We start from the raw sequence: 22,833 nt of genomic DNA, 5'->3' as shown, positions 1-22,833 counted from the left end.
TAGATGTCCTGCACCTGGCCTTGGCAGGCCAGCTTTGAGATGTTGGTAATTCTGGCTCCTCCCCAGCCTCACCTGTTCCCCACTAGGCTTTTTTTCCCCATGTGTATTGCCCTAGGGCAGCCTTCCCCAAACCATATTCGCAAGGGTTCCTCAAAAAATGTCTTCCTTGGTCAAATAAATTTGGAACATAGTGGAAGATTCAAGCTCTTTTCTCCTACAAAACTTTTCCTAGCTTTTCATATGCCAGTGTGCACTGCAACTCTACAAGTCTGGGAGCAAATTTCCTAAATTTATTTGGCCACAGAACCCTCTTTGAGAGAACAGATGAAACACCTCCAAGGTCACTTTTGTCATGGGCACAGTCTGGGAACAGCATTCCGAAGTTCTCCTTTGAGCTTTCTGGGGGCTGTTTCATGGATGAGAAAACCTGCCCAGGGCCCTGGAGAGAACCCTTTGGTAGGGCCTGGAAGGAGTGGCTTCCCAGAACTTGGTATTCTGGAAGGCTCCCGGTCTCCTGCCTGACTGCCTGGCACCAAGGGGCTACTGTTCTGGCGTCAGGGGACCCCAGGCAGGTCAGAAGCGAAGGCTCCACAACCACAGGACAATTGGGCTTTAGGGTCCCAATTTCCCCACCCGCTTTCCCTAAATCATCCTCCTCTCCGCCCCACCCCTACCCCCCACCACCCGGAGCAACACCGAGGAGAGAGATTTTGAAGTTTTCCGAGCCCTTCCCCAGCCCCGACTCCAGCCCCTGCAGCGATGAGTGTGCCCCAGCGCCCGACTTGGTTTTCTCATTCATCACTGTGCACTTTGATTTCTAACCTGAGCCTCGCGGATGATGCCAGTTTGTTCTGTGATTTTTCCCCTTTTCCTTCTCCAGATGTCCAAACGGATTCTTCGGACAGAGATGTTTGGAGAAACTGCCTTTGCGATTGTACATGCCAGATCCTAAGCAAAGTATGTTTGAAGATACAAACACAAGTCCCTGCTCCCTAGAAAGCTTCCGGGTGCAGTCCCCCCGATGTAGGGCATAGGGCCAGGGGTGTTGGTAGTTTTGATCTTTGGCTGTTTTGTTTTGTTTCTCTTTTCTTTTTTGTATTTTGGTTTGTTCTTTTGTTTTGCTTTGTTTTTCATTTTTTGGCCTAATCCTTGGGTTTAAAGTTCAGGGCTGCAGGTAAGGGGCAGAGTGGCAAGGCCAGTACAAGCGGTAACGGTGGCAAGGAACCCAGCTGGCATTGGCAGGAGCCCGTGCCGGGGTATTGCAATGCCTGTGTCTTGCTATCCTGGCTCTCTCTTTCTGGTTTTCTTTCTTTTGGTAGGTGTCCTGTGGGATACACCGGGGACAGGTGTCAGCAGTTCGCAATGGTCAACTTCTCCAGTATGTCTCTTTCTTCTATTTCTTTTCCTCCCTGGTGACTGACAGTCTCCCCGTGCGGGAGGGGCCCCGCCTTGCTTAGCCTGACTAGAGGGAGCCACAGGGGAGAGAGGGGAGTGGTAGTGTCCTGGGCTCCTCTCAGTCATCAGTGCTCACTAGAAGCCTGTTCGGAAGAGACGGATGTGCCCCCTGCCACCCCCCACCCCACCGCAGCCCACCCGACTTTTGGCTGCACGCAGTAACAGCCCCAAATTCTCTCTGCAAGCAGAGGGGGGCTGCGCTCAGGCCTCTGCACCACTTCTGAGGGTGGGCAACGAGGCCAGCAGCGGGAGAGGTGTTAGCAGGGCCCTCACCTGCCTTTTAAAGCCTTTTGAGGACGTCAGATGCTGATGGGGCCAGGCAATGAGTGTGTGCACGTGTGTACCGGTGTGTTTGAGAGAGACAAATAAGTTCTCAGCCTGTCTTTGGGTCTGGCCAGAGTTTGTTTTGATTTGGGGTGATGGGGGAGAGTGGGGAAGGGAGTGCTGAGGGAGAACAAGCCCCAGGGCACTGGTTTCCATGGAAGCCAGAGGTCAGAGACATTCAAGGATAGGGTGGGATGGGGGGGGTTGCTGCCTGCTAAAACATAGACGAAATGAGGATTCAAGGGATAATTGCTGATTCTTTCCAGGCCCACTCTGGACTCCATTCCCTTCCTTTCTTCCACTTGTGAGGTTGGAGCTTTCTGGTCTGCCTAGTTAGCTGTGGGGGGAAAAATGAGCCCTGCAGCAGAAAGATGAGACCCTAATTGTAGAGTGTTTTATTTGAGGCTGGGAGCAATTTCTTCAAGTATCACCAGGTGGAGGTGGAGCAGAGCAAAAAGCCCCTGGCCGGCCATGGACTCCATCTGGGGCCCACCAGTCTGCTGGCCTGTAAAGCAGGACACTGTCACCCCTCCTCCAGAACATACTAGGTCCCTGCTCAGCCCACCCTACCTCCTCCTCTCCTAGGAGGACAGCTGAGTCCCATGAAGAATTAGGAACCTAATTCCTAATTAGGTGATGGTGCCTAGGCACCGAGAGGTAGAGCTCCAGGCAGGAGAGGCTGAGAGCAGGACCCAGGGGTCATTTGGAGAGTTTGGGTCTCAGGGTGGAGAAACAAGTCTCCCACCCCTCCTTAGGCCACAGCACAAAAGCCTAGAAATCATCACCTCCTTCTCCCTGCTAAAGCCTGGAAGCCATGACTTAAAGAGGAAAGTAGAGGCCCCAGGGAGGTGGTCAGCCCAGATGGTCAACTGTCTTCACAGTGTGTGGGAGGTAGCACTCTCCCCAGGCCCCTCTGGCTAGAGGCCAAGGAGGAAGGCTATGGGGATAAGAGGAGAGCTCTGGTCAGGGTATGTGGTCCAGAATTCTCCAGAGCCCAAGCTCTAGGAAGAAGTGCAGAGTCAGATCCAGCCCCCCCATGGAAGACCATAGGTCAGGAGGGGCCTCAGGAGGGAACAGAGCAGCCAGGCCAAGGCTAAGGACCAGGGGGAAAAGGCCATGGAGGGCCTATTCCTTTTCACTCTTGGGCCTGGAGCCTCCCTGCCTTATGGGACTGTTCTGGACAGGGAGTCCCAGTCCATCCTGAATCAGAGTTGCCAAGCCTCCAAAACTCGGCCATTGGCCAAACTTTTCTGCCAGCTGCGCTGCTTCAACTTTCAGCTCAGAAGGGTCCACAGGGTTCAGGAGCCCAGAAGGAGTCTAGAAATACTGCCACAGGCCTCTCTGCCTAGTGTCATCAGGATCATTGCTATTTCCTTTCCGTGAAGGACTTACAGTCTTCAAGCACTTTGCCCAGAGCACTTAGTGCAATGTTGTATCAGATAATTATTGAACAGGTGGTAGAAAATGCTACCTTTAAGTGTTCGGGCTTTGGATTCAGATTGATCTGAATAAAAATGCCAGCTGCTGAGCTTCCTAGTTCTGGGGCCTCATTTAACCTCTCTGAGTTTGTTCTCTCATCTCTAAAATGGGGATAGTAATGTTTACACCTCGAGGGTTGTCGTTGAGGATGGAAGTGCAGCGATGCCTACAGAGGGCTGAGCAGAGAGCCTGCCGCTGCTGATGGACGGCAGCTGAGCTCCTCTGGTAGCTACAGCTGGCATGAGGTGGGGGCAGGAGGGCCCCCACCAGCACCCTGGAGGCTGACTCCCAGCCAGTCCTGAGCAAAGGGGCTGACTCCCTCCACCCCTGCCGCCACCCTGCCCAGACAACCTCTAGACCAGATTACCTTTTGCAGAGTCCATGGAAACAAAGCCTAGGGCCAGAGTAGCACTCCTTCTTTCCCTGACAGTCCCTCCATTTCCCAAGAGTCAAACCCTGCATTTTGCTAATCCACCCCCCCCCCGCCAAGTGAAAAGAACCCATACACATAAGCACACGCCTGCACAAACACATGAGCACATGCTCTCATCAGGGGCCCACGTCCTGGCCTCCCCAGCCAGGCCCCTGTAACTGTGTGTCACAGGACGTGTCCAGGATGGAGACTGTGTGTATCATCTGGTAAACCTGGACCTGCTGGGAGTCCAGCATCAGGTTGCCATGGTTACTGGTCAGTATGCAAATGTCTGCCCAGTATGCAAAGGACCTGTCTGTGACTCAGTGGTGCTGTTTATCCCGGCTGAGAGGCCACCTATGAATATGACGAGTGGGGAGCATCTTTGACAGGAGCAGATATAGACACCGGCCCCTCAGAATCCATCCCCGGTGAGAGGAGAGCAGGGCTGCCTTCTGGCAGTGACATCACCACTCCTGTCAGTCACCAATGGCCCACCCAAAACCATATGGGCCTTCGACTCAAAGGGGAGGTCAGTTAGGAGGCACAGAAGCTGCTGCTGCTGCTGCTGCTGCTATTACTTGGTTCCCAGAGCAAGGAAGCAGAAGAAAACTCTTCAAAGGCTTTGGTCCCCAGCTCCCTACTCCAGGTGGTCACCGTCCTCATGATTCACTAGTCAGGCCCAGAGACTCAATCAGCAGGAACAGCACAGGACTTCCAGCTGGTGGCCCCCATGCTCTCCTTCCCCTACAGGAGACGAGAGCATCAGAACCCAAGTTCACCTCCTCCCTGGATCTCACGGAGCTGACTGCACGTGGGGAGGCCATAGACTGGGCCCCTTCACACACACTGAGCCTCCCCCTGTCCAGGCCTCCCACGTCTCTCCCTACGTATACATACTTTTGACAGTTGAGGAAACAGAGACTAGGCTTGCCCACATGCACACAGCATGTTAGGGACAAAACTGAAACTCAGAGCCTACAGACAGGTGCTGGTCACATTAGAATGGTAGGTGAGCTTTTCAGAAACAGTGTTGAGATATCTGGGCTCCCACCCCAGAGTCCAATCCCATTGGTCTGGATGATTCCTAAGTATGGCAGGGTGGCAGAGCTCCAATTTGAACAGAGAAGACACTGAGAGGTGGATAGGCCCGGTGTACTTGGAAACACAGTGGGTCTGGGGAAGGGCTGACCCTTGGGTGGGGCCCGTTGATCTAACCCCTCGATGGCATGGGGGCCCACCTTGTGGGGCTCTGAAAGTGCACATTTACAACATGATCGACTTTGGAGTGCAACTCGCTCACCATCTGACACACGTGTTCCACAGGTGAACCCACCTGTCTTTTCCTAGAAGTTGCAGTTTGCTCTTCTGAGTGGTAAAATCAAGCCCAGACCCCAAGGTCTAGGCCCTGTAGGCATCTAGCATGTTGGAGGTGTCAGGTGGAGAAGTGGCCTGCTGCCTCAAGCCTCTCCCCACAAACTCAGGAGTCTCCATGCTTCCAGGAGATGGGACTTTGGAGGCAGGAAAGGGACAAGGACCAGTCTGGGCACCTCGTGCCCTCATTCTGGACAGAAAAAAGGGCCCCCTGAACGAGCTCAGGGCTGAGCAGATCGTCTCCAGGAAGGGCGTGGGAGTGTGGGAGGCCTGGTACTGGAGCTGGGAGGAGAAGGAACACAGGGACTCCTCAGAGCCGCACCCCCACTCACCTTTCCTCTCTGGGGACATCTGCCGACTGACTCTTGTGCCTCCGCCTCCCACCAGGTACTAACCCCATGGCTCATCTCTAAAGAACCTGCCCTGCCTGCTGATCCTAACACTCCTCTCTCTACCCCCATCAGGGCTCTTGGGGACTGGGTGCCAGGGCAGGGTTCAGGAGGCCGGGAGGGGACGCCACTAACCTGCTTTCACCTCACAGGCTGGCTGCTGGTGTCTGAAGAGTCCTGACCAACGTTTCTCTCTCTCTCTCTCTCTCTTTCTCTTTCTCTCTCTCTCTCTCTCTCCTGCCCTCCCCACTTCCCCATCTCTCTCTGTATCTCTCCCTCCATCCCCTCCCCTCTCTGACCCTGCTCTCTTCTGCACTGCCAGAGCATCTTGGATTTGAACTAAAGGGTACGGAGCTCTATGTGTCAGTCAGTGCCATCCACTCCACCCCTCTCCACAGTCTCTGACACCATGTGTGCTGGATGTTTGCTTTACTTTCCAAAAAAATGTTAAAGGGATGATTCCAAAAATCTCCCCTGGCCCTCCCAAGATGTCCTATCATACACTGCATTGATTTGGGACAGACAACAGAAGCTCGGAATAGCGAAGCACCCCCGGGGTTCAGACCGTGCCCCCAGTGTACAGTGGCATCCCCTGCCTAAGGCCTCGCAGGAGGAGGAGCTAATGTGGCCCAACAGGTTGGCCAGACGAGAGATAGACCCCTGGAGAGCTGGAGTCCAGAAGCCACAAAATCCCGGCTTGGAGAGTTGTGCAGAGAGGCATCCTCTTTAATTTGACTTTAATTCTCCTTCCTGTTCCCACTTCCATTTCCACTGCTTTTCATTCTGTGCCACGCTGGCAGCTAATAATGCCCATTTGTCTCTGCCCCCTGCCCTGTGTCTGTCTGCCAGGCTTTGCCATCTGCTTGAGGCTGTCACTCCCTCCATGATCTGTCTCCACAATGGCATGCGTGTTCACCTGTGGGCAAGACACGTAAGGGTCGAGGGTGACCTGCCCTCCGGTGCTCACCCTCCTGCCCCCCAGCTCAGAACCTTCCCTCCCTCCCACTTCTTCCCTGTGGCCCCGGGAGACACACTGAACGGAAAGGGACTCGGAGTCGTTCTGTCCTCTCCCTGAGCTGGAAGGCTCCACCCAGGCCTCACATGGAGAGATGCAGGGGCTCAGAGGGGTCAAGGCTTCGGTGGGGTCAGACCTCAGATGGGGCGCACAGCCTGCAGTTCTGAAAAGGCTATCCTTGAGGCAGGTCTGGACAGGCCCTACTTCCCTCACTGCCCAGGCCCTATCAGCTCTCCTCGGAAGACAGAGCTAAACGTCTGTGGAAGAGTGTGTCTATGTGCTGCCGGTGACGGGGCGGGAGGAGAGGGGTGAGTCCGCGTGGTCCGTGTGTGATGGTGCCACGGTGCGGGAGGTGAGCCTGCCGGGCTGTGAGTGTTGTGGGCGGGGCGGATGTCCCATGCCTTGGTAGGTCTCTCAGTGCAGGATGTTGAGTGCCCAGAGGCACACAGCAGGGCATCTTTGTGTTAAGCACTGAACGTTGTGCAGGTGGAACTGGGAGGGTGCAGAGGTGAGTGTGCGCGTGCGCAAAAAAATGTGCGTGCCTGTAACGGCGGTCTGTATGTCCATCTGTGGACCAACTCAACGAACATCTACTGAACCCCAGAATTTGCCAGACTCTGGCGATCTGCCACAGAGTCCCTGCCTTCCTGGCACTCAAATTCACAGGATGAGACAGACAACAAACAGGAAAGATAGCAGGTGGTGGTAAGTGCTATACTGGAAATAAAAGAAGGTAGTGGGAGGGTGCCAAGCTGGGGACGGAGTTACTTTAGCTATGCGGCCAGGAAAGGCTTATGCGATGAGGTAGCATCTGTGCTAAAACCTGATAAAAAAGTAGCCAGCCCTGCAACCAACTGGAGGAGAATGTCTGAGGCAAGTTAGGGATAGCGGGGTTGGAGCGGGCTTGCCTTGTCCAGTGGACAGAAGGGATGCCACAACTCTGGGCATGGCAGACATGGCGACTGGACCACCTATGAGATGTAAAAGGAGGGATGAGATGGTAACCCAGGCCTTGTAGGCCATGGCAGATCTCTGGGTTGTATTCGAATTGCCGGGTTCAGCTACTGTGAGTTTGAAGCAGAGGAGTAGATGAGCTGAAGGCTTGGGGACAGAGAACAGACTCGGTTGGAAGACAGGCTGGGGAGCAGCGGAAGCAGGGTCTAGCCTGTCACAAGGTGACCCGCTATCCAGATGAGAGATGACAGTATGCCGGACTGAGCTAGAAGCAGTAGAAGTGGTCAAATCCAGAAGCTACTTGGGAGGCAGAGCTGGGAAGTCTTGCTGAAGGACCAGGTGTCAGAGCAGGCAAGGAGAAAGGAGTAGTCAGCAGTGATCCCAACGTCAGGACCTGAGCAATAGGGAAGGGGGTACGAGCACTGACGATGTGGGAAGGACCAGGAGCAGGTTTGGGAAGAAGCTAGGGAATCAGCACTGCTGGTTGGCCATGACCCTTGGGTAGAGGAGTCTGGAGCTCAGGCAGAAGCCAGGGCAGCAGATACAAATATGAGAGTCGCCTGCATAGAGTTGGTATTTAAAGTCTGAGCTGGGTGAGATCATGAGGGGAAAGAGAGCAGGTGGAGAAAGGAAAGAAGCCTGGGAGCTCTGGGCCCTTCTACCTTGCAGCCTGCATACAAGAGTAGGAAGCAGCAACTGAACAAGTCAGCCCTTGAAGGAGGGCAACACCCAGGAGAGAAGAGCCATCCAGGGGGAGTGGGCCCAACAGGGGGAGTTGGCCGAGAGGGAAGCAAATGACCACAGGACTTGGCAGTGGTGGTTGTTAATGACCAAGACCAGAGTGGTCTCAGGAGTGACAGAGACAGATGCCCCATTGGAGAGGACTGGGGGTGGGCAGGGATGAGAACCAGAGGCAGGATATGGACCGCAGAGCCCAGAGATGGCGGGGCCAGGGTGGAGGGTTGTTTAAGATTGCATGAGTGTGTGTGTGTGTGTGTGTGTGTGTGTGTGTGTGCTTCTCTAGACATGTATGAGTGTATCTTTGTGAAGGGGTCTGTGTACGCATAGGCAGAGCCCTCAGGTATGTGTGTCTAGAGGGTTTGTACTCCCAGAGTTGGTTGTAGGTGTACACAGGAGGTGCCACAAGTCCAAGGATTTAGGGACATTTCCCAGGGCTCTACCACGGTGCTGGGTCTCGCCTCCACCTATCCCTGTGCTGAGGGGAAGGGGCCATGCTGAGGGGGCAGCTGGCAGGTGCAGGTGGGGACAGGGGATGTCTAGACTGCTGCTGTCACCTTTTTCCTTTTCTTCCTCCTGGTTTTCTCTGCTCTAGATGGGCAAGAGTTGCCCCACCAAGAAGCAGGAGGTGGAAGGGATGGCTGGTTCTTTTTTGAGACCCAGCCTAGCTCAGCTCCTCAGAAAGGGGGGAGGCTCCTCCTTGAGCACAAGAACTGTCCTAGGCACCAGGGGCTATGCTGCCATTCGTGGGCTTCTCAAAAGCAAAGGGAAAGGCTGCAATGGGCCAGGGGCCCATACTGCCTAGGCTGCAGGAACAAATCAAAGCCTTTCTCTCTGTGCCCTCCTCCATGGGCCTGGCCTTCTCTGTCCCTGCTCCTGGCTTCCCTCCTAAGTCCAGCCTCTGGGTCTGATGTCCTGTCTGACGTCCTTGCCTTTCTTAGCAAAGCGGAAAGGGCAAGCCAGGCCTTTGCCCAGGGTCTACATGTTCACTGCCCTGAAGAACAGCTCTCCCCAGCCCACCCAGGCTCTTTGAAGCCACCAGGCCATAGTGGAGCAGGACAAGGTTGCTGGCCAAGCTGGGTTGCCCTCCCCTGTGGCCTTTGGAATTTCACCTCCATCCCACCCACCCCACCCCCTGCATTCTCCATTCATGTGCTCTGGGCAGGGTGAAGGGTTTGGGACGGTGAATTCAGGGATAGTCACTTGTGACCCGATCACGGGTGGGAGGATGTCAGGGCCACAGAAAGCAATCCAAGAAGGGAGGGACTAGCTGGGGAAGGAGGAGACGCAAAGGAGCCGGGAGGCCCGGAGCTGGAGGGAGCCTGAAGCTTTGGGGGCAGTGGGGGTGGGTTCTTTGCATCACTTTCCCCATGGATCTGCCTCCTGCCCTGCCCCCTCACATCCTCTTCTTCTGCCTCTGCAGAAGCCGAGGAGCTGTACCAGAAGAGAGTCCTGACCATCACCGGCATCTGCGTGGCTCTGCTGGTCGTGGGCATTGTCTGTGTGGTCGCCTACTGCAAGACCAAGTGAGTGTCAGACACTCAGGCCTGCAGTAGGCCAACTAAGAAGGGGCCTCTTGGGCTGCTTTTGTGAAGACAGTGTCTCTTGCTCACACATACACTCCTTCCCCATGTCTGGCTGGCCACCCCCTTATGCCCCCACAGCCCCTTCAGGGGCCGCTGCTGCTGCTGGTGTGGGGAGGAAGGGCTGGGCCAAGAAGCAGGAGTAGAGGGTAGAGGAGACAGGCCCCAGAGGACTGAACAAGAACTGTTGTGAGCACAAATGTTGGAAGAAAACAGATCTGGGTTTGAATCCAGCTCTTCCATTTACCATGACCCTGAGTAAACTGACGGGCCTCTCTGAGTCCTCATCCGTAAAGCAGGAAGGATCATAATACAGGCCTCAGAGGACACTGTGAGGGGCATCAGCCCTGTCAATCAGGCTGGCGCTGGAGCAGTGTTGGGAGTGAGGAAGCACAGAAAGGAAGGCTACATTCCCAGTGGGAAAAGAGACCTCATGAGGGACTGCCTTGTCTCACTTGGGCGCCAGCTAGGCCACAGCACAGAAAAGATGGGGCTGGGTCCCTTCTGGGCAGAGGAAAGATGGGGCATAACTTTGGAGCAAGGGAAAGAAAGGGACAGAAGGAGTGCTGGCAGTTCCTATAGAAGAGTGCACACTGACAGACAACTGTGGGAAAGGGTCAGCTGTGTTCCTAGAGCATGAGCATTCCACAGTAGGTGGAGTAAGTCTGGGGTCAAGAAAAAGGCATGAGTATAAAAAGACAGCTAGAACCTAGCAAGTATCATAGGGCATTGAATCCCAAGCTAGGAAGCCCGGGTTTATTCAGTAAATGAGAGGGAGCCAATGAAGTTTGTAGAGTGATGGAGTGCAGAGAAAATGATAGGTTTGTCCCATCCATTTTATCCAGAAAGCAAGGTCTGGGCATAGCCACCATTTAGGGTACTGAGTCCCTTGGTCTTGACTCCTGCCACACCTATCTATGGGATCTAAGGCCCTGCTAGCCTTGGGATTTGGGGCTCAAGGAGCCCAGAGGAGACTAGGCCCAAGTACGAAAAATGGGGTCAAGAACTAGCAGAAGAGCAACTCCCTATTCTAACCTCATTTCTTCAAGAAACTTTCATTCACTGCCTGCTAGATACCAAGCCCTGCACCAGGCACATGGCCAGTGCTCTAAGCAAGATGTCCAGGGTGATAAGATACACTTCAGAGGTGCCTAACTTTGACAGGAGGGCAAGAAGAGTTTCCCTGAGGAAGCATTTAGGCTGAGCCTAAGAGAAGAGCAGGAGTTAGCAGGTGAGGAAGAGGTAGAGAGTGTGCTCCAGTGGGATGTAACAGTACGTGCAGAGGCCCAATGAGTAGAGAGGGCAGCACGGTGGAGGGTCAGAAATAAGCCCCTCAACGATACAGCAAGCTAGGGCAGTGAGAGGGCAGTGAGGGAGGGCCAGGGAAGGGTTTTGTTGCTTTTTTCTTGTNGCGGTGCAGGGAGAGAAGGGGACACAGGATCTGAAGCAGACTTTGTGCTGACAGCAGAGAGCTGACAATGCGGGATTCAAAGTCATGAACTATGAGATCATGATCCGAGCCAAAATCAGACGCTTAACCAACTAAGCCACCCAGGTGCCCCCCAGTGAGGGGTCTTAAGTGGGAATGACATGATTAGACTTGTTGATTACAGAACAAATGTGCTGGGCACTTGATATGGCCAATGTAAAGTAGTCCCACAGGCCGGTGACCATAGCACCATGTTTTATTTCTCTCATTGCTCTTTACTTGAAAGTATCTTGTTTATGTGTTTATTATCTGCCTCCCCTACTGGCTTGCCAGCCCCACGAGGGTAGAGATTCTGTCTGTCCCCTTCACTCTTCCAAAACAGCATCTGGCACATAGCAAAAACCCAAGAAAGAGCAGATGAATGAATGAATCAATCAATCAATCGGTGGGTAGGTGGGCGGGTGCCAGAATATTTTATCTGCTCTTAATTCTGAGGAGACTTTGGAATGGGTAAATGGCCACCCCACTTTACAATGAGGAAAGTGAAACATGGAGACTTTAAGTAACTGGCCCAGGATTACACAGTGAGGATTTGGTAGAGTTCTACTCTCTCAGCAGAGCCAAGGCTCAGGACCACTCTGCTCAGGTCCTGCTAAATTCAAGCTGGTGGTGATGGGAGGAGGCAGATCGGCGGGGTCCTGGCTGAGAGCAGCCTGACACAGGGTAGAGAGGTAGCAGGAGGCTGCCCCGGCATCCAGGGCAGAGGTAGAATAGTTCCCCTGGAGGGGCAGCTGGGAAATTTCATACATTGTATGGGGGGAGTGCCCAGCTAACACACCCTTCTCCTGTGCAGAAAACAGCGGAAGCAGATGCACAATCACCTCCGGCAGAACATGTGCCCAGCCCACCAGAATCGGAGCTTGGCCAACGGACCCAGCCATCCCCGGCTGGACCCTGAGGAGATCCAGATGGCAGATGTGAGTGGTGTTACCAGAACCCCCTCACTGTACAGCCAGCCTTTGTCATGTGCCCTGCAAGGAAGGACCAGGGCAGAAGCCAGCCCATCCAGTGCTCAGCCTTGCCCACTAGCCTAGCCTAGCCTCACCAGACTGGCCTCGCTTTGCCCACTTCCTTAAGGGGTGGATCTGCTGGGGCCACCGCTGCCCTAACATCATGCCACTTATCCAGTGGACCACTCCCCAACCTGAAGCTTAGTGCTTCACTTCCCCATCCGTGCCCGGAAGGAGGGCTCATCAGTCACTCATCACTAACTCCCGCCCAACTGTGTCTGTTGCAGTATATCTCCAAGAATGTGCCAGCCACAGACCACGTCATCCGGAGGGAAACGGAAACCACCTTCTCTGGGAGCCACTCCTGTTCTCCTTCTCACCACTGTTCCACAGCCACACCCACCTCCAGCCACAGGTGGGTACCTCCGAGGCCCACAGAGATTTGCAGAGTCCTATATGCACGCCCACAGAAAGCACGCACACATCTGCCCGAAGACACAAAGAAACCCCCCAGCCAGGCTAGGCCCTGGACTGAGGGTCCTTTTGAGTCAGACAGTAAAGGTGGAGGACTTCAGACCAGAACCCACCACCAAACATTCATCCATCCTCAGGGGACCAGAGTCCCTTTTCCAGTATAAACCAACCCCGGAGGAATAACAGTATCACTGTGCTCCCACCTAACACGTGGTTTGGGTTGGACCTTATTAGCACCGAATGATCTGGCATAAAAATCCCTCCTCATTCAAACACTCAGACCTATTAGATGCCCTCTCCTGAGTTTGCCCTTATGAACCTAGTCTACCTTCACTTCCTTTTCTTTGTCCACCCAAGCACAAAGGTTCATACAGCTCACAACATGCTCCTTCTTCCCTGGGGAGCAGCATGGAATAGGCCAGGCCCACATGTATTGGCCACTGGGGCTGTGCTCCTGACATAAGTGGCTAGGGATCATGGGAATGGAAGGGTCCCAGACACGAGCCCCCGGGTTGAGGGTAGGGGGAGGTTGGTTGCACAGAGGAAAAGAAAAGGCTTACACATGTTGGGGTGCACCCATCTACAGGACCCTAGCCCTCCTTTTCCCTACATCATACTACATGTCAGCTCAGAGTGGAGAAGGGCAGTGAGCTGAGGGCGCCTGAAGTGAAGCAAAGAACCAGGAAGGGGGTGCACCTGGGAGCACACCTGCTAGGCTGTTCTGCCCCTTCCTGATCCCTCACCTCACCTCCACCTGGCTTCTCCAGGCATGAGAGCCACACGTGGAGCCTGGAACGTTCCGAAAGCCTGACCTCTGACTCCCAGTCGGGCATCATGCTGTCATCAGTGGGCACCAGCAAATGCAACAGCCCAGCGTGTGTGGAGGCCCGGGCACGGCGGGCAGCAGCCTACAGCCTGGAGGAGCGGCGCAGGGCTGCCGTGCCACCTTACCATGACTCCATTGACTCCCTGCGCGACTCCCCACACAGCGAGAGGTCAGTTCCTATCTCATGACCTGTGCCCCACCTTGGCCAGAGACTGGCCCCGTTGACCCAGGGCTGACCCTTAGGGGACCTCAGAGACACTCCAAAGATTCTCATGTCCCTTTTTCAGATGGGCAAGCAAGGTCCCTGAAAGGTGGAATGATCTGCTCAGGGTCATCAGCATGTTAATGACAGACTGGGACCAAGTCTGGGCCAGTGGACCCTGGTGTGGAGTGACCATCTAATTTAATTTTCCTACCAGGACACTTTTCAAAGTAGAAGGGGATGTTATAGTTGCACTAGAACATCAGGAACAAACAGGGGCTGTTCTGGACATGCCAGAACATATGGTAGCCTGACCCTGGTGTCACCCAGAGGCTCCATGTCCCAGTGGGAACAGAAAGACACCAAGATGGAGCAGACTGAAGGGTGGGAGGGGAGGCTGTCTGCAAAGAGAATGACCAGTGCAGGCTGGGCCTGAGCCAAGGACTGCAGGCCCTGGCAGTATCAGCAACAAGGTCCGGGGATCAAGACACCATCGGGTTTCCGAGCAATGGATGCAGTGAGAACCAGGAAACTCCCCTTCTTCCCTGACTCCAAGCCAGGAGTCCTAGGAGGCCAGCCCTCTACCTTACTCAGCCCTCCAGTGTCCCTTAGCAAGAGGGATCTGTGGGAGGAGAAAAGGTGCACAGTATTGGGAACTCCAGGCTGAACTGAAATGCTCTCCAGCTCTTACTTCACCTACTCCATGCCAGCCCTCACTGAGCAGGCCTGCCTGGGCATTCAGAGATGGTCCACCTCGTTTTTGCTCCTGAGAAGCTCCCAGCCATGGACACAAACCACTGAAGCTCACAGCTATGGAACGCACTAAGCACAGGCCATCCCACCAGGACAGATAGACCCAGTCGAACTGCAGGCTCTAGGAAGCAGCCAGGTTTTCCAAACCCAACCGTTCAAAGCCCAACTCCACCACCTGTGTGATTTAAAGCAGGTTGATCATCCCTGTGCCTTGTTTCCTCAGCTGTGGGTCATGAAAAACAATACCTATCATACATGGGTCTTGTGAAGGCCATCAGAGATCACGTGCACAAAGCTCTCTGCCTCCTACCTAGCTACACTAGGTGTAGCTGTTGTTACCAAAGCAATAGGACTTCTTGATGGTTGGGAGGCAGAGAGATAGGGAGAGCTTTCCAGGCAAGGGAGGACCCTGAAGTCTACTAGCAGAGGCACTTAAGAACATGGCTAGTGAGTGAGATGCCCAGAGCAGGGTGAGATGCTGGGAGAATGGAGCTGGGCCTGAACAGGTAGGCTGGGGCCACAGAGATAGCTGATGGCCCTGGGGTCTGCTTAGGATGTGGGCCCTGGATGGGTAAGCAGGAAGGGCCTCCTTAAGCAAAACTGACTTTAAAAGATTGCTTTGGAAACTGCACAGTGGGGGAGAGACCCTGGAGTGGGGGAATAACCAGAGTGAACAACTAGGCCCAGGATGTGGTAGAGCAGGGCAAAGGGGGTGTTCCAGAAGATGGGGTAGGGCGGTTAATTGGCTGTCCATGTGGGAGAGGGAAGTCAGACGATTCAGAGAGTAATGAGGACTCTGGAGAGCAGGGAAGTGTTAAGTCCTGGTTCCTGCCTGGCATCGGTTCACATCGCAGCCCTACCACTTCCCCGTTGTGTGAACCTCGAGCAAGTCACTAAAATGTTCTGAGTCTCATTTTTCTCATGTGTGGTACGGGACTAAGGTAAGGGTCTTACAGAATTACTGATTAGACGAAATGGTGCATGTAAAATGCCCCAGCCTGAGCCTGAGCCTGACCCAAAGTAACATTTCAAGAATATTGGTGACTGTGAGCATCCCTCACACCAAAAGGACCATTCATGGAGGAGCATCGGGCAGGCAGTGGCACATCCCATGTGATACATTTATGGAATCATTCCACCAAAGGCCTCGAATGCGCACTGTGGTTAGCCCCTCTTAAAGCATAAGGAAACTGAGCCTGGGGTAGGTTAAGGAAATTGCTTACGGTCACTGAGGATTGACACTATCATTCGGGCGGGCGGGATCCCAGGCACTGCCAGTGCTTTCGGTCGCGGCCCACCCCTTCCACCGCAACCTGCCACCCCGTAACCCCCGGCCCACGCCTCTGCATCTCCCCGCAGGTACGTGTCAGCACTGACCACGCCCGCGCGCCTTTCTCCAGTGGACTTCCACTACTCGCTGGCCACGCAGGTGCCGACTTTTGAGATCACGTCTCCCAACTCCNAGCAGGACTTACTACTCCCTGGACAGCCACAGCACGCGGGCCAGCAGCAGACACAGCCGCGGGCCGCCCCCGCGGGGCAAGCAGGACTCGGCGCCCCTCTAGGGGCCCCAGCCGCCCCCCTCTGCCTCGCCTGCCCCACTGTCTTTAAGGAGAACAGAGACCACCGCCTGGAGAGAGAAAGGAGGAAAAAAAGAAATAAAAATATTTTTATTTTCTATAAAAGGAAAAAGGTATAACAAAATGTTTTATTTTCATTTTAGCAAAAATTGTCTTATAATACTAGCTAACGGCAAAGACGTTTTTATAGGGAAACTATTTATATGTAACATCCTGATTTACAGCTTCGGAAAAAAAAAAGAAACAACAAAAAAAAAGAGAGATGGGCCAATTTTTTGACTCTTTAATAGAAACCTATATTGTGGTGCCTTTTGCTGTACGCTAATCTGGAGCTCCTGGAGAGAAGTCTGGGTTGTGGGGTGGGGTGGGGGTGAGGGGAACGTAGGATCCCCAGCTGGCAGGGGTGGGAGGAAGCCTGCAAAGAAAAGGCTGCTGGGTGCTAGTGGGGGCAAGGGTGGGGGCTGGAAGAGCCTTGGCCCTGAGGAAGGAAATGAGGACAGCAGTAGCTTTGCCCCCAGGCGAGGTCTTCGGCCCCAGACACCCTGAGGAGAAGGCAGGGATCCTAGGCTTGGAGCTAGAGTTGAGGTCAGGTAACTTTCAGGAGGAGACTTGAGGCCCAGCGACAGCAACCAGAATGGGGAGGGGGGCCTCCCCGCTCCTCACAGCTGCTAAGGGAGGGGGCACTGAGAAAGAGGTCTTCCCAACAGCGCCGGCCCCAGGGAGGGGGCAGCTCTGCCAGGGCCCCCAAAGTTCCAGCTCCTCCTCCCCTGTGGCCTCCAGGATGCCCTTCCGTCCTCTGCAGCACCTTCGTTTACAGGTTGTCTTTTCTATTTTATGCCTGCATGTCCTTTGCATTTCAGATTCTTTAGATTGGATGCATGGTCACACTGGGACCGAGAAGAGCCACTCCACAGTGTATTTGATTCCCCTTTTAGCAATAAAGTAACACCATTTCCTTCCAGACCCCAAGTCACCTATGAATTCCACTCCCTCCCCACCCCGCAAAACTGGGTCCACTGCTAATTTGTCGAAAAAGGTAATTGTTTAAACAAACAGACAAACAAAGAACCCTGCCCTGAAATGTCCAAACACCTGACTGTTGACACTTGAACATTTTTATATTATAAATAAAATCAGAAATAACTCATGTTTGACTGTGTGTGCCTAGCCCCAGGTAAGGAGAGAAGACAGAATGAGGACCTGGGTGGAGATGGATGGATGGATGTTGGTGCGGAGACCGGAGAGGGCCAGGCTAGGCCCTGGGAGGGAGAGACCTTCCCTCTCATCTCCCTGGCTTCAGCTCCCAGGACAGGCTCCAACCCTCCTCGAAGATTATTCACCAGGTATCCCCCCTGGCTTCAGGGGAACCTGGCCAAGGGGCTGATGCAGATTACTCTGCTTTGAGCTCAGCCTCAGAACCCTGGCCCACTTCCTGCCCTGGAGCTCTTTGGGCTGGACTGAGGCAACAGTTTCCGGGCCTATGTGGGTGAGGAGGGAAGGGTTGTGGGGTTGGCACTGGGGCAGCTGAGGCAAGATGACCCTTGGGGCCTCAAACATGTCACAGGCAAATCCTGGACATGCAGGGTGGCATAATGGGTACCCTTGGCTGCCAGGAAGACCACAGCTGCTGCAGCTTGTAAGCCCACAGGGTGTTGTGCTTTTCCCAACTTTATAGCCCCTCTCAGAGCCAGGGCCTGTCTATACCTGCAGTCTCTGAGGAAGGCATGGAGAAGGCAGATGGCCAGGGTGAAGAAGCCTTTTCCTTCGTTGATTAATTTATTAAACCAGTGCCAGGAACCCTTATGTTCCAGCCAGACCTAAGGGAGCCGTCTATCCAAAGAGCCTAGGTGATTGCCATGTGTGCACACATGCGTGATTGCCCCCAGAACGTGTGTGGTCAGTTTGGAGACCTACAAATGTGAGGGACAGAGAGGCTTAATTCAGGTTGAGAGGGGCTGAGTTCAAATTCTAGCTCTGCCCCTCCCGGGCTATGTGACTTCTCTAGGCTGCTGTTTCCTCAGTTATTAGAGGGTGATACTGATACCTACCTCAAAGGGTTACTGTGGAGATTATATATAAAGCACCCAGTATTGCTTCTGGCATATGATGCCTATTGGCTAATTTGATGATGATGTTGGTATCCTGTGCCTTGCATTCTTGAATCACGCAGAGTGGCAAAAACTGGATGAAGGGAGGTGATGGGGAAAAGTAAAGAAGGAACTAAAGTCATGGTGTTCATTGTGGGGGTCCTGGGGGGGGGGAAGTACCTGTTATTAAAAAACAAAGGAAAATAAAGAGCTAAATCGTACATAAACCTGCAAATCACCTCTCCCAGGGCCCATCTGATTATCTCATTTAAATCCCTTTGCAGGCTCTGAGTTTGCTGTTGGCTTTAAATTTTTCTGGCAGCCAATAATTCCTCTATGTGATTTGTGACCTCTGTGTGAACCCCAATAGTCGTGAATGACCTCTTGATGAACCTATTGGCCTTTTCAGGAGCCCTCAGTGTCAATATGACCCTTCTGAGGGCTCTGAATTGCTGTTACCTTCTAAATTTTCAGTCAGAAACCACTTCTATGACTCCAGAGAACCCACTGACCTCTTTGTGAACCCCACTAATTGTGAATGACCTCTTGGTGAACCCATTGGCCTTCTCATGACCCCAAGTAGTTGTATCAAGTAATTTGGTAGCTTTGTTACCTGCTCTGGATTCCAAAATACCTACTAAGAGTCTAAGGCCAGAACTTCATCTAATTTGTCACCCATTCATTTCACAAATGTGAATGGGACCTGGGAGCAGGTAGGGCCAGAGAGGCTCTTTTTCCTCTGTGCTTCCCAAATCAATGCCTTAGGGCATCTTTAGTGGCCATTAGGAAGAGGTTTAGCCCTGTTAAGTGGCTTCCCTACTACCACCCTGTCCCCCACGAGCACTTAGGACATTCAGGCGGCTTCCTGAGTTGGTCTTCTTCTCCACTTGTCCAGTCTTCTTCTCTTTGCCAGGTCAGTTTTGGCTTTCTCCCCTGCACTCCCAGGGTCCCAAATGGTAATGGTGACAGCCTGTCCCCCTCCCCACTAGACTGTGAGCCCCACGTGGACAGGGAGCAGCTCAATCCTCTTCTCACCACAGTATCCTCAGCACCTAGCACAGTGTGCAGCACTGTTGACCTTCACTGAATGAGAAAATGAAGGCTCAAAGAAAGGCTGTGATCAAGGGTCAGTCCCCAGAAGTCCCTGAGTCCGCAGCCACTTCCCAGGACCACCAGGTGGCGCAAACCACTTACTGCATCTTGCCTGTGGGCCTCCAGCCTCTGGATTTGGACAGTCCTGGAAAATGGGCATATTAGGGGCAGAGGTTGTGGGGGAATGTAATGGTCCATTAGAATGCAGGAAAAAAATTAGAACTTTGATTTAGATTTATTTTCATCTCATCTTTTTAAATTTCTATTTTTGTGTATGTTTTATAATGTACATAATATTTTAGTACAGTAGTACATGTATATAATTTACAATAAATAATTATACAATTGAGAAAGTGAACTAAAGATTTTTTTACTGATGGGAAACATCACTAGTGCTCAGGGAAGCCTATCTGTCTGCAGCAGACAGAAGCTTGCTCCTCTGCTGTCACTCACCCACCCTCATGAGATGGAGGGTGGGAAACTGACCCCAAAAATCGGAGACCTTGGAGCCAGCCCAGAGAGAGTACAGAGAGCTCTTTTCCATTACATTGCTCTTTCTATTTCATTTAAATGAACATGTACTTCCCCCCAGCAAAACGAAAGGGCCAGGTGGTCCGGGTGTAAAATACACTTCAGCTGATCCAAATGAAATAACCTGGATTTAAATCACTACATATTTCCACAGACTCATACATCCCCTGCGTCAAATGGGAGCGTGCTTGTAAATGTTAGGTACCTAACAAGATAAGCCAACCTTCCAACTAACTAAATATGTTACCACTGAGGTCAGAGTGCTGCCCAGACTAATCTATTTTAAAAATATAAAGGATTTGCTCATCAAAGCTACACTGAGGTTCCCATCACCCCACCACTTGTCAGTCTGAGGAATGAGGGTGTACAGGATTCTAGTCTGTGATCATCACGTGGCAGATCTGTCTATCCTTCCCAAGCATGTCCTTAGTGAGCCTTTGTGAGTCACTAAAAGAGTGAAAGAAATATCATCTTAAAAAACAATCAGCCACTTCTTATTCCATTTTTTTTCCAAGACCAGGAATTACTGGCTTCCATAACCTTCCCCCACCAGACATCTTTGGGCTTGTTGACAAGTGGCTGTTTGCAAGGCAGAGTGTCTTTTATTCCTGTAGCGGTAGATCTGTACACGAGGCCACCTCTGTAGCTCAGAGACTTGGCAGCACCAACATTAAGACCAAAATATAAACAGGGCCACGGTCCGTCCCACTCACACCCCAGGATGCCCGTGGGACAGGTAGGGTGGCATACACACACACTGTCTCTTTATTCCAAAGCATCAACTGTAAGAGCAGTGTAATCACAGGTCAGCCGGAAGAGGGGGAAAAGCGGTGAGAGGAGGTCACTGCCTCCACCTGCCCTCCCGGAGTGTCAGGGCCACCGGGGGGCTAGATAGCAGCCCTCCTTGCTAACAGGTGGAGTTCTGAAAAAGGCTTTTCCTTCATCTCAGTTCATCCTGATATCAGTTCCAAAATCATCTTGAAAGGGATTCCTTATACATATATATAATTCTGATATATATATACACTTTTGTCCGTATAAAAGAAAGAAGTAGTGGCCTCCATAAATGGAAGGTGAGGTGTGAACGCACACATGAGTGGAGACTGCTTGGCATCGAGGGAGTAGGCCCGGGTCCTGGATTATTGTACAGGGAGGCAGGAGAACAGGGCATGGTTCCAGAAGCTACTGGGGGGAGGGAGGAGAGGATGGTGCTGGTGGTCTGCAGACCTGCTGCTGGTCAAGTCCGAAGAAGGAGGAGGGGAAAGGCCAAGGATGCAGGTTGAGACCTGGAGTCAAGACCTGCCCTTGGAAACAAGAGAGATGAGGGGAGGAACGTGTGAGGAGGGGAGGGCCTGGGAAGCCAGTGGCCGGTCCTCCTTTCCCAGTGAGATGGTGTCTAGAACATGCATACAACCAGCCTACAAAATGAGGCTCCATGGTAGAGAGGAATGCGAGGGCTGGGGAGAAGGTCTGAGGCCCAGAAATACCCCAGGATGCAAGATCAACACCATGAAGAGCACCTCCATCTCCTTGGCCCACAGGGGTCTCTGCAACCCTCTGGCTGCCTGTCAACTGCCTGGAGCTGGTGCAAGTGGCCCCTGGCTGGAATTGTGCTCACTGACCCCTCTGGGGGCATTTGCCTGCCTCTGGGGCCTGCCATCCATGCCAGCTAAGTATCAGGCCCGGTGGTATCCTTCATAGTTTTGCTGCCAGTCACAGTCCCGTGGCCCTGACTGAGGGCCGGGCTTGAGTGTGTCTTGCGGAGAGAAGGGTCATCCCCTTCCAGGGTGGCTAGCCGGGCCTCAATCCGCTCCAGGTCATCTGAGCCCACTTTGATTTTCACAGCCAGGAGGTGGATATAGGTCTCATAACGGCTTTTCTGGAGAAAGGACAGAGAAAGGCCAAAAACAAAGTCAAAGGACAAGCAACAAAATGCAAAAATATTTTTGTACCTTATGCAACAACAAAAGACTAATTTCCTTAATATTCAGAGAGCTCTCACAAATCAATAAAAAGGAGATAACCCAATTTAAAAAAAAAAAACGGGCAAGGGGCATGCACAGAAATGTCACTCATAATTTTAAAATTTCAGGTTAATTGGCTATGATTTCTTTCTTTTTTTTTGTTATTTCTAGGAGAGAGAGAGAGAGACAGCGTGAGCAGGGGAGGGTCAGAGAGAGAGGGAGTCACAGACTCTGAAACAGTCTCCAGGCTCTGAGCTGGCAGTCAGCACAGCGCCCGATGCGGGGCTCGAACCCACGAACCGCGAGATCATGACCTAAGCGAAAGTCGGACGCTCAACCGACTAAGCCACCCAGGCGCCCCAATTGGCTATGATTTCTTGAATAAGACACCAAAAGTACTGAAAACAAAACTAAAAAGAGACAAATGAGATAAAATTTAAAACTCGATTTAAAATTTAAAACTTTGAGGGGCGCCTGGGTGGCTTAGTCGGTTAAGCGTCCAACTTTCGCTTAGGTCATGATCTCGCGGTTCGTGGGTTCGAGCCCCGCATCGGGCTCTGTGCTGACTGCCGGGTCAGAACCTGGAGCCTGTTTCAGTCTGTGACTCCTTCTCTCTCTGACCCTCCCCTGCTCACGCTGTCTCTCTCTCTCTCTCTCTCTCTCTCTCCTAAAAATAAATAAAACATTTAAAAATAAATAAATAAAAAAAATAAAATTTAAAACTTTGATAAAATTGTATATCAAAGGACACAATCAACACAGTGAAAAGGCAATCCACAGACTGGAAAAAAACACTTGCAAATCATGTATCTAATAAGGGTCTAGTATCCACAAATATATGAAATATATTAAAAACTCCTACAATTCAAGAACAAAAACACAAACAACTCAATTAAAAAAATGGCAAATGTTGGCGTGCCTGCGTGGCTCAGTCGGTTAAATGTCTGACTTTAACTCAGGTCATGATCTCATGGTTTGTGAGTTCAAGCCCTACATCGGGCTCTGTGCTAACAGCTCAGAGCCTGGAGGCTGCTTCAGATTCTGCGTCTCCTCTCTCTGCCCCTCCCCTGCTTGCACTCTGCCTCTCAGAAATAAATAAACATTAAAAATTTTTAATAAAAGAAGGCAAATGTCTGGATTGACATTTCTCCAAAGAAGGCAT

The 22,833-nt window shown here is 52.5% G+C and overlaps 2 protein-coding genes across 2 annotated transcripts in view; one reads left to right on the top strand and one right to left on the bottom strand.

The window, feature by feature from the left end:
* The window catches only part of NRG2 (neuregulin 2), a 185,783-nt gene extending 166,703 nt beyond the window's left edge, over positions 1-19,080 (top strand). Inside the window, exons 5-12 of the mRNA XM_077768888.1 lie at positions 1,320-1,378; positions 5,756-5,779; positions 9,564-9,666; positions 12,006-12,129; positions 12,450-12,577; positions 13,404-13,631; positions 15,777-15,956; positions 19,074-19,080. Of these exons, the coding sequence (XP_077625014.1) occupies positions 1,320-1,378; positions 5,756-5,779; positions 9,564-9,666; positions 12,006-12,129; positions 12,450-12,577; positions 13,404-13,631; positions 15,777-15,956; positions 19,074-19,080 (853 nt within the window). The remainder of the gene's footprint in view (positions 1-1,319; positions 1,379-5,755; positions 5,780-9,563; positions 9,667-12,005; positions 12,130-12,449; positions 12,578-13,403; positions 13,632-15,776; positions 15,957-19,073) is intronic.
* Positions 19,081-19,373: 293 nt separating this feature from the next.
* Positions 19,374-22,833, bottom strand: part of PSD2 (pleckstrin and Sec7 domain containing 2) — a 57,028-nt gene continuing 53,568 nt past the window's right edge. Inside the window, exon 16 of the mRNA XM_077768755.1 lies at positions 19,374-21,586. Coding sequence (XP_077624881.1) covers positions 21,377-21,586 — 210 coding nt within the window. The 3' untranslated portion in view covers positions 19,374-21,376. The remainder of the gene's footprint in view (positions 21,587-22,833) is intronic.

The sequence above is a fragment of the Crocuta crocuta genome, unplaced genomic scaffold (assembly GCF_008692635.1).
Source record: "Crocuta crocuta isolate KB4526 unplaced genomic scaffold, BGI_CrCroc_1.0 scaffold64, whole genome shotgun sequence".
Lineage (NCBI taxonomy): Eukaryota > Metazoa > Chordata > Mammalia > Carnivora > Hyaenidae > Crocuta > Crocuta crocuta.
Note: the sequence above shows the minus strand (reverse complement) of the source record. Positions and strands in the feature narration are given on the sequence as shown.